The sequence below is a fragment of the Mus caroli genome, chromosome 5 (assembly GCF_900094665.2).
Source record: "Mus caroli chromosome 5, CAROLI_EIJ_v1.1, whole genome shotgun sequence".
Lineage (NCBI taxonomy): Eukaryota > Metazoa > Chordata > Mammalia > Rodentia > Muridae > Mus > Mus caroli.
Window position 1 is genome coordinate 24688810 of NC_034574.1, and position 17439 is coordinate 24706248.

Sequence of the window (17439 nt, forward strand, 5' to 3'; positions counted from 1 at the left end):
GGAAAGGTGGACTGTTCTGCAGCCACGCATCACGGAAGAATCAGTGTGCTAGGAAAGGTGGACTGTTCTGCAGCCACACATCACGGAAGAATCAGGCGTGGGTGGTTTGCAGACACAGACCTAGTATTAGCAGCTGTAGCTGCTTAGAATCTCTCTGGCTGCTCAGTTGAAGCAGGCATCCTCCAGAGAAGTGAGGCTTCTTTCCCCTCTTTAAATGACTGCATTCTTTATGAATCTGCTTAAGCAAAGATAACTTTCTAGACAGCATTCCAAATACTCAGTGAAAGTACTTCTAAGTTTAGTACTTTCAGATCCTGGGTAGAAGGTTCAGGGTGAGGCTGTAGGTCCCCCAGCCCTGACCTTCCAGGCTGGACTGGAGTCTTACCCAGCCTAGGCAGGTACCACACTGCACTGCAGCTGAACAGCACACTGCTTCTTGGTTTAGGGCCTAGCCTTCAGTATCTGGTTCTAATGTAAGTAACTTTAATAGTCTACATTTGAGAAATGGCTGCCACGAGGGATGCACACCAGTCCCCAGCCTACACCTGTAGAGCGCGGCGCTCAGTTTTCTGTGACCACTTTGGGAGAAGCACCCCATCCACTTTATAATCTACACCGGTCTTTTCCTGGTTCATATACTACAATTTCAGCCAGTGAGTCTGAAGCAGTCTGCCGTTTGAGGGCTTTCTGTCTGGTTTACCTTCTCAGGCCTTTTGCTGACAGCAGCAATTTGATTGATTGGGAGAGCAGATGTGTTGCTGGCAAAGATACAGTGTTCTGGAGTCACCTGCAGGGGAAAGCATGTAAGAATCTGTCAGGTGGGCCTAGAGATGACAGCCACTGCACAGCTCAGTGACGCTTGAGCCCAGCCTCCTCTCCAATCCATACTTACACCAGGTGGAACTCACCCAGACTCTGTGAGTCACCTAAAAGCTTTTGTGTTGACCTTGCTCTCTCTTTTTGTTTTGTTTTGTCTTTTCAAGACAGGGTTTCTCTGTGTAGCCCTGGCTGTCCTGGAACTCCAGGCTGGCCTCAAACTCAGAAATCCACCTGCCTCTGCCTCCCGAGTGCTGGGATTAAAGGCGTGCGCCACCCCTGCCCGGCGACCTTGCTCTCTTAATTGAGTCATCCTCTACTGATGGCCTGCCCTGCCCTGGAGACCACATCTCAGCACTTGGGTAAACATGGTGCCTTACATAAATGCCACGAAGATGAGTTGAACTCGGTTTTGGTCAAAGTGGGGCATGGGTGTTGACCCCTCAAGTCTGGAAGATCACACCATTCCGTACCCTTGCTCACCCTTCCTAAGTCAGAAAGTGTATACTGCCTTCATCCTAACTGAGCCACTGAAGGGCAGTGTCCATTGTAATTATGCGTGCAGCAAACAAATACGACCAACTGTTAGCTTTAGTTGACTGTCTGCACTGTCCCTAACACAGGATGCTCAGCCTTCTGGCTCTAATCTCAACTTATTCAAGTTTTCTGACACGGGTAAAAAATATGGAAGGTGTGTCTCTGTTAAATCTGCACAAATTTGGCACAGACAGAATGCAAACATAAGATTAGAATGAAGGTTGAAGACACATTTAACACATTGAAAAGTTGAGTACAAAACGTTAATTATGACAGACAAAAGTGAATTGTTAGGATTAAAAAGGAAGAAGAAAGTATAGGCATTTGAGGAAAGGGCCCGGCTGTGATGAGGATCCTATGATTTTTAACTAACCAGAGTGGACTGTGAGCTGACGGTGTGGTGTGACTCTGAGAGTGAACATACTCTCTTAGCTGCTAGTATGGTATCAAGGGTGAGGGAAAGGTCCTCTTGGGCTAGAGATGGTAGGGAGAGTGTTCGCCTCACATGCGGAAGCCCTGGGCTGGATCTCCAGGACTGCATAAACTGGGCACAGTACTGCATGCTAGTAATCCTAGCACTTGGGAAGAGGCAGCAGGATCTGAAATTCAAGGTTATCCTTGGCTACATAGTGAGTTCAAGGCCAGCCTGGGAGGTATATTTGTCTTCTACTCTAGGAAGAGCAAATCCTTATCTCCCAAGATGGCTGGCAACACTCTTGCCGCTCCTTGGTCATGCATGCCTTTCTTCCTAGGAAGAAGGAGTCTATTTCCCACGCTCTAAATCAGGGCTGGCCATGGCTTGGTTTTACCAACAGAAGCATGGCCGTTGGTCTTGGGCCTTGCTGCAGTTCTGCAGCTGCCTCTTTTGCTCTTAGAGAACCTTGCTATGGAGACATTCTGGCCATGGGAGGAATAGGCCCTGAAAGGCTTGGTGTTTAGGGCGCTGTGGTGTTCAAGAGATGCTTCTCAGCAATGTGTACACGGAGATGTGAGCTAATGACCGAGACAGAAAGACAGAAAAGCAGCTACAAACTGTTCCATGGGCTGCAGAGATGCTCAGTGGTTAAGAGCACTGACTGCTCTTCCAGAGGTCTTGAGTTCAATTCCCAGCAACCACATGGTGTGGCTCACAACCATCTGTAATGGGATCCAATGCCCTCTTCTAGTCTGTGTCTGAAGACAGCTGCAGTGTACTCATATAAATAAAAAAATAAATAAACGACTCTTTAGAAACTGTCCAGTGAAGAATGTCAGGAACAGTCTGTTTAGTTCCATAGGGGGTAAGAGACGACTGATTTAAACTGAACCATTAGTAGACTCAGCTTGGGAGTTTTCTTAAAAGCAGCAAAAGGTCAGGTCTCTCGAGAGGATGGGCAGGATGCTGTGCTGGAGGTCTTCCTCATGCCTTGAACTTTCCCTCTCTTTATAAAGATGTTTTTATTTATGTATAAGTGGCCAGGCTGCATGTATACCTGCTCCCCAGAAGAGGGCATCAGATCCCATTATGGATGGCTGTGAGACACCACTTAGGTGGCCTTAGTAATCCTGCCTGCTTCACCACAGCTTGCAAAGACAGCCACCAGTGTTGCCAGCTCAGTACCATTTCCCTAGTCTAGTCTAGCTGTGTTCTTTCTCACGCTTGGACTACAGCCATTTCTCCTTTTCTAGGCCTTTCCTTCTATCACCCACATGAGGTACGTATTTTGTTCACTGTCATCTCAAGAATGGGCTTTTAGAACACTTGAGCAGATCCAAAGGAGCGTCACCACAGATAACCATCCAAAACAGCCTGGAGAAAGCTCCCTTGGTTCCCTTTGCTACCGAGACATGAAGTCACCTGATTATGGCTCACAGCCAACAACAACAAATCCCCAAGACACCTGCGTACCCATGAGGCTATTTAGATGGCTGGTAACCTCCCCATTTCCACTCCAATATGGCTAATGAGCCCTGTGCTTAGGAGCGTAGGGTACTTAATTAATTTTCTTCCCATAGGATTCATACTTGAGCTTTCTGATATACACAGCATGTGTACACTCACATACAAACTTACATTTGAGGCCTCAAAATTGCTTAGTGGGTAACGGTACCTACTTGCTGTCAAGTCTGACAACCTGGATTTGATCCCTGGGACCCACACGGTGAGAGGAGAAATGATTCCTGCAAGCTACCCTCTGACTACCACACACGCTCTCCCCTCCGACAAGACCCCTCCGCTTGGTGCCCTCCGGGATTCAAGTGCAACAGCCCTTACTTACGCTTTCCACTTCCTTTAACACCTTGTGCTTTACACCGAGGTCCTCAAACACGGCCTCAATCACCATGTCGGCCTTCTCAAAGCCTTTGTAATCCAGCTGCCCAATCAAGTTGCTGAAGATGGAATCCCTTTCAAATGATGTGAGAGCTTTCTTCTTCACTTTGTCGTTCAGCCTAGAAAGAATGCACTCTTAGAACAGAACAGCGTGGCTTCAGGCACCCTGCGAGGGTGTGTCATTACCCCTGTTTTGAAGAGGTGGAGGTCAGAGGGACTTGGTGCTAAGCAGCTGGTGAGGGAGGTGATAGCATTTGATGTCACCGTGGACCCCAGGCACACAGGTTTTTTTACCACAAGATGACTGCACACAGCTGTATTCCTCATAAGACAGTTGGGAGTGCCGGCAAGAGGTGAGTCATGACCCAAGGAGGAGACTGGCAAGCACACAGCATGGCTCTTGCCATCATGTCCCAGACCAGTGAGTGTTAACTGCACCCTTTACGCTGCTCTCTAACACTGTCCCCCTCTCCCCACTACCCTACAACCCCAGCGCAGGTCTCGAACCCAGGGCCTTTGTGAGCACTCTCACACTGAGCTACATCTCCAGACCTAGGTTGTCAGGCTGTCAATCTACTTTCACTCAGTACACAAGTGTCATACTGAACTTGGCTTTTTCCAGGGAGAACTACAAAGGATTCTTGTTATAACTGAATCATTTCATTGCCAAGGAATACGAGATTTCTTTTAGGTTCATCTTAACCATACTTTTCAGAATAAATAGAAGAATTTTCCTCTGAATTGAAAACCCATTCACTAACTCCCTTAAGGAAAAGAAAAACTAAAGTCGCAGCTAAGTTCACAGAACTATCCAATAAGGGGCTGGAGAGATGACTGAGCAATTCAGAGCACTGGTTGCTCTCCCAAAGGACCTGGGTTCAATTCCCAGCACACTCTTGGCAGTTCACAACTGTCTATAACTCTAGTTCCAGAGAATCCAACACTCTTACACAGACATACATACAGACAAAATACCAATGCATAAAAAAATTTTTTTTTTCAATAAAGGCTTTAAAACCATGGGCTGCCTTCCTACAGTTAGCTACAACAGGCTGTCTCAGTGCCAACAGCAGTGACTGACTCAATGCCGAGTGACAGTTTCTGAGAAGGGAAAGAAAACATGTCCTAAGTCAGCAGTATGGTGATTGGCCCTCACCAGGCCTAAGATGAGAAAGGAAGTATCTAGAAGAAGTCAGGGATGAGGCTATCTATCCTATGGCAACAGCTCTTCATGCTGGTGATTGCAGGAGATGCTGAAAGGGGAGGCCTAGGTGTTGGTGCTGGGGCAGTGTTGCTGTATACGCTGCTGCCCCCTCCTTTTTATTTTACATTATAATCTGGAAATATCACCAACCTGCCAGTCCTGGCCAGCACTGTAGTGGCAGCGCACACGCTCCTCCGTAGATGAGGGAGGACAGTGAGCTCAAGCCACATAATCCACTTAGGACACACATGCCCTCACTCAGCACAAAGTCCCACGCAGGACAGTCTGATGCAGCCAGCTAATCCGTCATGTCTGTGAACACTGGGCTAAAAACAGCCTCAGTGTGGCTGAGCTGACTCCATTTCCACTCAGCCTAACTGGCGGCATCTATGTGAGACGGGACTGTGAGCCATCCTTGGTTTTCATTTTAAGACGTTTGTTTTACCGTTACTTTGCCATATACTTTGTATGTGGGTGTTCTGCTGCAGATGTGGAGCTGGTCTGCAGGCCTCGGGCATCTGGCTCAGTGGCAGGGGCTCTGCTGTGTCATTCTGGTCAGGAAAGTGGGCGGGAGAGCCCTCTGCCAGCACTGCCTTCACCTACTTGGTCAGTACATGTTCTCACACACCCTCCCTCAGCCCTGCCAAGAGCTGTGCAGGTTCCATAATCCATTCCACTGGGGCAACTCCATGCAAACCTTAGCCAAACCTGACAGTTACTAGTATCATACCAAAGGATCAAATAAATGGTATTTAGAATATCTACTAATAAGGAAACACTCAAAGGCCAATGTCTTATGACATTATAAAAACAAAGAGCTGAAAGAATAATTAATATTTCTAAAAAAAACCCAAAAAACAAAAAACAAAAAAAATCAAAGGAAACTGGTAAAACTATAGAGTATGGGGCTATGTTCAGCAAAAGGACCCTGTGATGAAAAACAAGACAAAACCAAACCCACTGCCCGGCCCCACACAGTCCACCTCCTGGCACCAACAGGCCACTTACCCTTTGAATACTTGCTGCTGTCCCCGGCCCAGCCCAGTCACTGTGGTGTCTTTAAGAAGAGTTTTCAGTCCCTTATCGACAGAGACCTGGGCAATGCCAGCCCCCATCAGCCCTGCGCCAAGGATGGCTAGCTGCCTGGAGGGACAGGATCGAACAGTTCTGGTGAACATCTCAGGCACTGATTAGCTGGGAAACACTACCCACACTGTGAGCCAATAAACCAACCGCCAGCCACAAGTATAAGAGCTTTTCAGGATTTCTATCTACAATACATTTTTGATTTTTAAAGATAAATGTAAAACTCACTAGGTCCAAAAACTTGGTTTTTCCATGAAGGCAGAACTAAACCAACTCTCAATTGCCCAAAGCATGGGAAACCAAGCCTAATCTAAATCTAGGTTATGTCCAAAGATTAGTCTGTTTGATAATTTCATAGTGATTTTAGCATTTTTCTGTCATTTCCCTTTCTCTCAAGATTTACCATCCTAGCCAGGCTAGCCAGGGTACTTCAGTCTCCTTACTAGTAGCTTCTGGGTGTTCTTTTTTTCTTCTGAGACAGGTCTTACGTAGCCAAGGCTGGCCTTGAACTCACTGTGAAGAGGATGACTTTAAACTTCTCACCCTCATGAATGCAGGGCTAAGAGTCTTTTTTTTTTTTTTAAAGATTCCAGCTCCAGGGCTAAGAGTCTTATATCACCATACCTGGGTTGTGTGGTACTGCCAACTGAACTCAGAGTTCCTGTATGCCAGGCAAGTATTTACCACAGGAGCCGAGTATAGCTTTGGTCTGAGATGTGAGACCTAAACCAGACTGCCAGGAAGTCATTCCGAGATAAGAAAGCTCTATAAAGGTACTAGAAGGGCCTAGGGAGAACTCAGAGGATCTGAAAACAAGAATGTACTGGAATAAAGGCTAATCTAGTTCTCTGGATCCTTGACCCTACACAGTTGCTGCAAAGCAAATTCTCAGGCTTTTTAGGCAGGGCAGCTTACTGAACATTCTTCTGTGGTGCTCCAAATTTATTTTTCTTGCACAGGACCTGGCCGTTATAAAGCCCCACCAGGGCCTTCGATTCTTTGGTCAATGCAAGCTCTCCAAATTTCTGAAAGGTAAAAAGAAAAAGGGAAAGGTGGAACTCTGGGGTCCTGGTGATGGGACTCCTTCGTCACTTGCTCTGCACAGCAGAGGGAACACCCAGTGCCTTAGTTCACAGGTGCTGCAGCTGGGCTTCCACCTGCAACTGGTGTCCTCTTCACTGTCCTCTGAAGGACGTCTCACCACTGCTTTGAGGGAAGTTTGGTATTTTGTTTTGTTTAATTTGTTAATTTTTTTTTTTTTTTTTTTTTTTTTTTTTTTTTTTTTTTTTTTTTTTTTTTTTGAGACAGGGTTTCTCTGTATAGAACTGGCTGTCCTGGAACTCACTCTGTAGACCAGGCTGGCCTCGAACTCAGAAATCCGCCTGCCTCTGCCTCCCGAGTGCTGGGACTAAAGGCGTGCGCCACCACGCCCGGCCTGTTAATTTTTAAAAATTAAAAACAAACAAACAAACAAACAAACAAACAAACAAACAGGGTTTCTCTGTATCCCTGGCTGTCCTGGAACTCACTCTATAGACCAGGCTGGCCTCAAACTCAGAGATTGACCTGCCTCTGCTACCACACCTGGCCTTGAAGAAGGTTTTGATGTGACAGCTCTCAGACTCTTACAGCAGAGGAGTGATAACCTTTGCCCGTGGTTGAGAGTCTCAGGCCCAGATGGATTTTCACCATTCCTCCAATAACCGGCTATGGACTGAGAGGAGTTTCAGAGCCATCCTGCCTAAGGCAGAACTTGAGCAGGGTCCTAGAGACTTCAGTTTTCTTCCCACTGCAGCAGGTGGGACGAGCACCATTCCCACTGCCACTTTAAAAGCATCTTAGCATCAAGGATGAGTCCCTTGGTTTAGTGGTTCCCAGCATAAAAGCTGGGATCTCACTTTCACACAGCTGGGTTTGCACCCTGGTCTTGCCCTTCCCTACTGTCAAGCTTTCTTCACTATTTAAATGGGAAAATGGATGCCTAGTTCATAGTGCTGTTACGAGGAATAATAAGAACACTAGTAAAACAACTGGACTCTCCTTGCTAACTACTATTCACACTGCTAGCACACACTGGCATAATTATGGGATTACAAATAGCATTACAAAGAAAGACTCTGATAACATTGCTTATACACATTAACAGCATGAAATAATGCTGTATTTAATCGGAAATAGCATGTTCTATTTGGTATCCTATGGATTTCAAATTATGGATAAAGATCTATCAGGTCATGAGTTCAATAGGTTTTGATAAGTGGTTTATATAAAAAGTATATATATATGCATATGTGTAAAAATATATATACACACACACACATATATACATAAAATGTCAAGTATAGCCACTCCCTGGAATCCATGCAAACACTGGTTTTAGGACCTTAGAAGAGACATAATGTACAAATTCTCAAGTTCTTTACATAAAATAATACAGTATGTGCACATCCTCTGTATTTCAAGTTGACTCTAGATTAACTATAATACCTAACACAAGGCAAATATCATATGTACATGATAAATAACAACAAAAGTCTATATATTCAGGACAATGCAATTTTAAAGTTTAGATCTATATAATACATCAATCATATGTGCCCCATTGCCTTCCCACTCTCTTTTGATCTACCTCTATCTCAACATCCTCCTTGGCAGATGTGTTTGTTCAGTAGTTGGGTACAGGACTGCAGACGTGGGAGGGCCAGCTGCATGCTGCAGTTGAGGACATTACTGATTTGTGAGCCATATGTTTCTCTTTTTCTATACATACACATGTGTATGTATACCTAGTTATGACCTTTAAAGTATGAGGAAAGTGTGATCCGTCCATGAGGAACCAGAGCGCTCCCTTAGCTTTGGGTAACCCATTATCCTATTATCAAAGTCTTCAATTTCTGCATAAAACTTAAATTACCCATTCTACTCCCTCAAATCTGGGACACCATTAACGTTTGAGAAATGTGAAAGGTGTAGGACTGGTCAACACACGCTTCTTTGTCTGTTTCTGATTGTAAGACACTCTTTTTTTAATTCACCAAAGATGCTGCATCTCTAAGCCTTAGTAAACACACACACACACACACACACACACACACACACACACACACATAAATCAGTGCTGGCTTTCCTGTTTGTCTCTGGTACTGGGGTTGGACCTAGGACCATGCATGAGCTATAGGCAGTTGCTTTACACTGACCTCTATCCCCAGCTCACAATGTATGCATTTTATCACAACAAAATCAGCCCCAGTGCAGACTAAGGGCATTCACAGATTGGCTCAGAAAGGAGTAGCTGCTCCCCTGTTCTCATTACAGCCTCAATATTGAGCAGTCTCAAGCACTGCAGACACCACTCCATTCTCAAACCACTTAGTCACAAACTAATCCGAAGAATGACCACTGGAAATAAAAAATGTACTAGGTTTTATATATAGTGTTTTAATATAAACATTTTCAGCTTTCAGTGGAGCTTTGGGTCTTTAGTATTCTACAAGTAAACTGGAGAAAAACCATTTACCTGCGATTCAGCAAGATAACCAGCATCACTGCCTTGCTCAAGTCCAGCCTTCACAGCCTAAAACCACAAAGGCACATGTTCAGTGTTGCAACAGAATGGCTAGAGGTAAAGCGATGCTGAGTAAGACAGCCAGTCTTTTCAGGCTGTGTGTCATACCCAGTAGGTCATACGCCCAGCTTTGCAAGGGCAGACCCTGAACCAACTGTCTCTCAGCTGCTGTTGAACCCAGCAGGAAAGGGCACCTTAAGCTGCTCTTCCAGCTTCTCTCTAAGGCCAGCACTTTCTGCTCACTTCTCTGTGCTTCTGATATGTGTGTGATCTTGTTGGTCACATGAACCAGGAACTCCATGCAACTCAACTCTACATCCAGGGTAGGCACTATCCCGTATAGGGTGGTAAATAAAAAAGACAAAGGAAAGACCCCAAGCCCAACCACCATAATTTATACATATGACAGGAAACAAAAGAACCCCCAAATTCATTAAAAGATAAGTGATCTACATTCCTCGCCTTGACTTCCTGTAATATCTAAACTCGTCATCTCCGCTTGGTAAGCTTCTTACGCAGCACTGCTTTTACTTAAATGTATTTCGGAGTCTTATTCAAACTTCAGTCCTCCATTATCAGATAGTTGGCTGATAGCTCTATTTTGTCTCTCCTAATCCTCTTTGACCCACTACCATGAAAATAACTAAAGTTCAGGACAAAGTAAAATTGATTAGTTCATTATTGCTGACCTTTTAAGACTAACTGTAGCCTGTCTTGCTACAGTGAATTAGAATTAGAAAAAGAGTGTCTTGCGATCAGAAACAGATGAAGAAGCGTGTGTTGACTAGGCCCATCCTGCCTGGCCTGAGTCTCCCTCCACCTACCCTGTGCTCACCTCTCAGGTCAGCTCCCATGAGCCTCTGCCTCATCTCACTGACTGCTTCCTCTGAGCACTGACTACCTGGCATTAATTTTTTTTGCTGTTTTATAACTTGAATGGCTAGCTGTCTTACCGTAAGTATTTAATTCTCCAGCCCAGACTGTTAAGTATGAATGCAGATGTGTGTCATGTTTCATACAATTTCTTTTTTTATAATGCTGGGGACTGAATCTAGGTTTATTCAAGCCAGACAAAGGTTCTACCAGAGCTACATCCCCAGCTGCTGTTTTATGTTTAGTAATCTCATGACTTCTACTCTACAAAGGATACTTTGTAATGGATCCATTCCCCAGTCTTTTGGTTGCTTGAGATACAATCTCTCTATGTAGCTCTGACTGTCCTATAATTCTCTATGTAGAACAGGCTTGCCTAGACTCAGAGATCTGCCTCCGCTGCCTCCCAGAGTGTGAGCATTACCACACCTGGCTTTTATTTTATTTTAAGACAGGGTCTCGGGCTGGTGAGATGGCTCAGTGGGTAAGAGCACCCGACTGCTCTTCAGAAGGTCCAGAGTTCAAATCCCAGCAACCACATGGTGGCTCACAACCATCCGTAACGAGATCTGGCGCCCTCTTCTGGAGTGTCTGAAGACAGCTACAGTGTACTTACATANAANAAANAAANNTTTAAAAAAAAAAAAAAAAAAAAAAAAAAAAAAAAAGACAGGGTCTCTACGAATCCCTACTTTCTCCAGTTTTGATTATATGTTGTTGAATCTCCCAGTCTGAAAAGTTCTAAGTTTTAAACTATTTTAAAGAGTTTTTAATTATCTTTCTTTGTCTTTTCACACTGCTTCTATATCATTAGGTCTTCTTAAGAATTATAGCAATGGGAATGCCTTTTAAAAAAGTGATTATCGGCTGGGAGTAGTGGCTCAGGTCTTTAGTCTCAGCAGCCAGGATGCAGAGGCAGGCAGAGCACTGAGAGTTCTAGGTAAGCCTGGTCTACAGTGGGGGTCCTGGGTTGAAGGCCAGAGCTACACAGTGAGACACTTTTTCAAAAGCAATCAAGTGAGCGAGCACACAAAGCTAACACACACTGTTCAGAATCACAGAAAAGAGCACCGCTTCCTGTAAGAGGGAGGACTCACATCAATTATTTTCAAAGGGGCAGGATAAAGGCCTTTAGTCTGCTTCTTCACTTTTTCTTCAACTGTTTTGTAAACCTGTTGTCTGACAAATGGGACAGTCATGGCATACGTTGTCAGCTCTGTAAGGTAAAATGTGGTTAGATATTTTCTGAGATGACCCAGGGCTCCCTTGTCCATTCGCTCTGTAGACTCCATAACACGACATAATTTTAGGCATCTGAAGGAACACAATGGAACCGCCATCCTCTGCGTGCACTGGGCTCGCTGCCTTAACATGCAGCCATTACTTTCTATGTGCTAAGGTTTCATCTGGGGACTTTTAGTACACTATTATAATCTACTCTTGTATTAATGTTTAAATTTTTCCAATTTAACAGGTCTCTAAACAATGGCTTTAGCTGGGGGCTGGAGAGATGGCTCAGTGGTTAAGAGCACTGACTGATCTTCTAGGGGTTCTGAGTTCAATTCCCAGCAACCACATGGTGGCTCACAACCATCTGTAATGGGATCCAATGGCCAATTCTGGTGTGTCTGAAGACAGCAACAGTGTACTCATATACATAAAATAAATAAATATATCTTTACCAGATGGCTTTGCTGTTAGTATTAAGTTGAGGATTTGTCCTTGAGGCAGAATTGTCCCCTCTAAGGCTTACTCCTAATGCACTTCTCTTCCTCTCCTCGCTCCTGGTTTTCAGAGACAAAGTTTCTCTGTGAGGCTTTGGCTGTCCTGGACCTTGCTCTGTAGACCAGGCTGGCCTCAAATTTACAGAGAGCCACCTGCCTCTGCCTCCCAAGTGCTGGGACTAGAGGTTTGTGCCAATACCACCCAGCATTTTTCTCTATCTTTTGAGGCAGGGTCTCAAGTAGCTTAGGGGAAGGCAGAAGCTCTGCTGTGTGCTGTTAACAAAGCCACTTACTTTCCACAAGGCCTTTGCTCTGCTTTGCAGAGACTTTCCGATCAGCCAGGCCTTTGGCAAAATTAACTGCAACTTCCTCTAGGTATTCAATTGTCCTTTCTTCTGGAGATTTTACTCCTGGTCCTGTAAAAACAAAATAAAACAACAACAACAAAATGATTGCAAGTACTTGATTGTAAATCAAGCTTGAACCAGTCCTATGCAGATAAAACCTGTGGCAGGAAGGCTCCCACACTTCCTTCACTGATGATCAGTGATGTAGAAGCATAAGCCAAATAAACCCTTTCCTCCCCAAGTTGCTTTGGTCACGGTGTTTCATCACAGCGACAGTAACGCTGACTAAAACAGCAACTAAGTTCCCATTTATGGGAAGCTTCTGCCAGCTTGTGAGCCTGTTGGAAGCAGAAATTAGGTTATGTGTAGCTCAGTGGAGTATATGATTAGCATGTATGAGACCTGGCTCTATCCTTAGTACCACCAACCAAACAAAACAAACAAAAAATGGTGACGCTGAGAAATCTGAGAAGAGAAGTTACAGGGCGCAGCCAGGCTGTCTAGTTAAAGTCTGCATGAACTGCACTGGGGAAGGCGCTCGAGTACAGAAAGGAGTGTACCCACTTTAAGTACTCTGGAAACAAAGTCTCCAGGGGGAGGAGCCTACTACAAATACAGAACTCCAGTTAGACATCTGTCTTGTTTCGAAGCAGAATGGAGAAGAAGAATCAGAACTAAACCTTTAAACCAAAGCTCAGAGAGTTCCCGGAAGTCAACCCCTCATCATCCTGCAGCCATGGCAGCCGAGGCCGAGGACTCTGTAGGCAGAGTGCTCCCGAGCATGTGCTCCACATCAGGACCACCCAGAGGGGCTTCAGCTAGCACTGCTCAGCACATTCCCGATGGACAAGTATCCAAGCCAGGGAAGATCACCAGAGAGACAGGAAGAGAACAGATGCCAGCACAGGACTGAGAGTGGCCTAGACCTTCTGGGATGGAGGTCATCCTACTAGGCAAAGAACTGTGACCAACTGAGGTACTCCCTTAGGGCTACGCCTTCCTTATACCACACTTGGAATGTGGCCAGTCCTCACTCCACACCACACTCCTCAGGGGAGGCATAGGCAAGGTCACAGGTTACAGGCTGGCTATGCTCTCATACTGCCATTCTGAGCCCAGATACCTTCCCTCCTTGGTCTCTTTACCTTAGAGCACCAGCTGACACCTTCTTAATGAGAAAAATGGGAATATTAAAGATACTTTGCCCTATGACCAAGCCATCTTTTCCGCCAGCCTCCATAAAGCCTGTTTGTTCAAGGCTTCTTCAGCAGTGAGATGCCTCACAACCTCCTGTAACTCTGGCTTCATGGTAGCCAAAGGCCTCCTCTGGCCTCTAAAGGCACATGCACATACATATGGGCACACTCATACTCAGATACACATGTGAACATAAATAAAATATTAAAAAAAAAACACTAAAATAAACCCTAAAGCCGTCTAAGCCAGAAAGAAAAACACAATAAAACAAAAGAAAACAAAAAACCCGAGAGCCTTCCAACCCCATATATAACTTTGTGGTTAGTTCTGTTAGGTATTTAAGTAAGAAGAAATATCAATTCTACACAAAGTGTTCCAGAAAACAAGAGAAAGGAAAACTTTACAACTCATTTTATGAGGCCAGCACTGCCTGACACTAACACCATGCAAATACTGTAAGAAAACATAATTATCCATGAGACCATTCATTTTTTTTATCAGGCACAAATATTATTTATAGGTGATCAAGTCAGTAACTTATAAACAAGATACTGTATTATATCTAAGTGGAGTTTAACCCTGGGCAAACACTGGCTCGATATTAAAAAAAAAAAAAAAAATTCAGTGCAATTGACACCAAAAAGAAAATCAATCATCGGATCACCGTAATCCAAACCAAGACGACGTCTGACAAGACTGACACCGCTCTTAGCAAACCGGGAGAAAAAGGGCAGCCAGGACAACCTACAGCTGCCACCACACTCATGATAGATCCTTCCTCCCCTCTGGGACTGGGAGTGAACTGTGTGCCCCCACCATTCCTGTCCAGCCCTGAACAGAGGTCTCAGCCATAGCAAAAGTCCAGAGAAGGAAACAAGCGGCACTCAGATAGGGAAGGAAGAAGGCTTGCTGACTACTGTCACAGAACATGGTAGCATATGTAGAAAAGCCTTGGTAATCCACAAAAAAATGCTCGCAGACTTAATAAATTAGCTTATTACAATCACACAACAAAAGGTTCATGCCCCCAAATTCAATTACATTTCTATAGACAAGTATTTAATGCAAAATAAAGCATATTAGCCTAAAGCTATGCAATAACTAGGAATAAACTGAAATGGTCACTGAGAAGTCGAGAAGTACAAACACTGCTGAGAAACTGAGCTCTTCAGCCGAGGAGACAACTCTGATGGCATAATATTTGTGGTGGTTTGAAAAAGCCCAGCCCATGGGCAATGGCACTGTTAGGTACAGCCTTGTTGGAATAGTGTGGACTTGGTGGAGGAAGAGGATCACTGGGTATGTGGGCTTTGAGGTCCTAGGCTCAAGCTCTACACCATGCAGAAGAGACCATCTTTCTAGCTGACAGCAGAAGACAGTCTCTCTTTCTGAAGGATCAAGGTACAGAACTCTCGGCTCCTCCAGCACCGTGTCTGCCTGCACGCTGCCATGCTTCCTGCCATGATAATAATGGATTGCACCTCTGAAACTGTAAGCCAGCCCCCAGGTAACTGTTTGCCCTTATAAGAGTTGCCTTAGTCATGGTGTCTCTTCACAGTAACGAAACCCTAAGACAACATTCTAATAAAAATTCTAGCAAGTATTATTATATCTATAATCTTTGTAGGTATGATCATATTAAATACAGAATTTATATTCAAATGTAAAGCAACTATTATAGAAAAAATAATTTTGAACGAATAGAGCATAGTTGGAGAAATACGATATTTGATAAAGCAATTGTCAAGACCACATTGTGCTGATTCGAGAGGGGGTTGGTTAACTGAAAATACAATATATAGTTGGCTTACACATGGATAGGAACACAGGTGACTACACTAATAAACTGAACTGATTGATTCTTGTATTGTTGGTATCCAAATAATCAATAAAGTAAATATAAACCAGTGTGGGGATAAAAATGATTATTAGCTCTTAGAAAATGTCACTCCTTGTTGGTTGGTAATGGCACATGCCTTTAATCCCAGCAGTTGGGAGGCAGAGGCAGGTGGATCACTGAGTTCGGAGTTTGAGGCCAACATAGTTTGCAGAGCAAATTCCAGGATGGCATGGGCTACCCAGAAAAACCCTGTCTCACCCTGTCCCCTCACCTCCAGCCCCGCAAAAAGAAAAAAGAAAATGTTACTCCTCAAAAATCATTACTTCTTTCTTAAGAGTTTTGAGTTTAATCCTAATATTCAAGAGATCAAGTCCTCCAGAAAATAAACAAGTCTATATGACCAAAATTCTGACTCATGTTAACACTTACCCAGCGGTTCCACCAACTGGTCAACCAGTCCCATTTTCTTTGCTCTGTCTGCACGAATGTTTCTACCAGTCAGCATCATGTCAAATGCAGCAGGCACACCCACCTAACATGCAAGCAAGAGACGAAGCACAGGGGGAATGAGGGTGGAAGTTATTTACAAATCATCACGTGAACAGACTTTAGAGGAAAAGTGGGGCTGGAGAGATGCTTAGCGGATCAGGTGCTTCTGTCAAGCCCGACAGCCTGGGTTTAACTGAAAGATGCCCTCTGCCCTCCACATGCACGCCCTGGGATACCTGTGTATGTACACCCTATATAAACCAATAAATGTAATAAAGTTTTCTAAAAAAGGAGAAAAGTCAAACCAGTTTTATGCTCTCTTATTAGTAAATTAAAACTTATATACTAATGTGTTTTTAAGTTTTGAGATTAGATATTCATCTGAAGAAGAAAATGTCATTATGGTGTCTTTGCCATGCATAAAACCATGGGTTTAAGTCTCAGCATCCCTATTTCCCAAAATTCCAATACTGGAACTATAGTGCAGACTCTGAGATGAGAGACTTGCTACTTTTACAAAGGCTTCAGAAAGAAGTTTGGGTTTAACAACAATGCAGCTCATCTGATACAGTATTCTAGAAATTCTGATTTCTAGCCAGGTGTATTGTTTGTTCTATAATCGCAGATCTTGGAAGCTGAAGCAGGAGAATCATTGACTCAAGGCCTGTCTCAATTGCAGAGAAGACTCTGACTCACAACACAACAACAACATCTGGTTATGGAGGCATATGCCTTTAATCCCAGCACCCAGGAGGCAAGAGGATCTCTTCTGGGTTTTAGCCCAGCCTGGTCTACACAGTGATCTCCAGGACAGTCAGAACCATAGAGAGAGACTGGCTCAAAAGCAAACAAACCAACCCAAAAACAAATAATGAAAGAACTTCTAGCAATGTAAGCAAAGAAATACAACAAAACTTTTTATGTCAAGATATCTTCTAGACATTTCTTATAAAGAGATGTGTATGATTTGAATGACTAGTTTGGTATGTGTTATTCCAGCACTTGGGAGGGTGAGGTAGGTGAGATGGACAAGAGTGTAAGGCCAGTCTAGGCTACGAATGAGGCTTCTGAAACCACATCAAAATCAGCCAAATGAAGTAAAACCCTCCCTTCCCACTCTAATTTGTATGAACTTCTTGTGCAGTCTCTCTACTGAGCCCTCTTCACTGAGGAGTCTACAGTGCTAGAAGCACCAAGCCTCAGTGCCTTCTGGATATGAAATTTCTCTGCAGCTTCTAGGTATGACTCTCCTTAGAAATTCAAAAGCTTATTGTGCCTGTTTTGGTCCTTTGAATACAGCAAGGAGATGGTCCAAATCAGAGCAGGATGGGAAGTTCTGTCTCTTACTTAGCATGAACCATGACACATGGTTTTAAAACCTATTAAGAGGAGGAACAAATTAATGCTCTAGAAAAGTAAGGCAGGAGCTTATCATCTTTACACTTCATAA

General features: G+C 44.1%; 1 protein-coding gene across 1 annotated transcript in view; it reads right to left on the reverse strand.

Annotated features, from left to right (window-relative positions):
- Hadha (hydroxyacyl-CoA dehydrogenase trifunctional multienzyme complex subunit alpha) overlaps positions 1-17439 on the reverse strand; it is a 34451-nt gene that overhangs the window by 3793 nt on the left and 13219 nt on the right. Inside the window, exons 7-14 of the mRNA XM_021163083.2 lie at positions 15930-16032; positions 12410-12532; positions 11490-11608; positions 9472-9528; positions 6870-6979; positions 5877-6011; positions 3612-3783; positions 701-787 (exon numbers count right to left, since the gene is read on the reverse strand). Of these exons, the coding sequence (XP_021018742.1) occupies positions 701-787; positions 3612-3783; positions 5877-6011; positions 6870-6979; positions 9472-9528; positions 11490-11608; positions 12410-12532; positions 15930-16032 (906 nt within the window). The remainder of the gene's footprint in view (positions 1-700; positions 788-3611; positions 3784-5876; positions 6012-6869; positions 6980-9471; positions 9529-11489; positions 11609-12409; positions 12533-15929; positions 16033-17439) is intronic.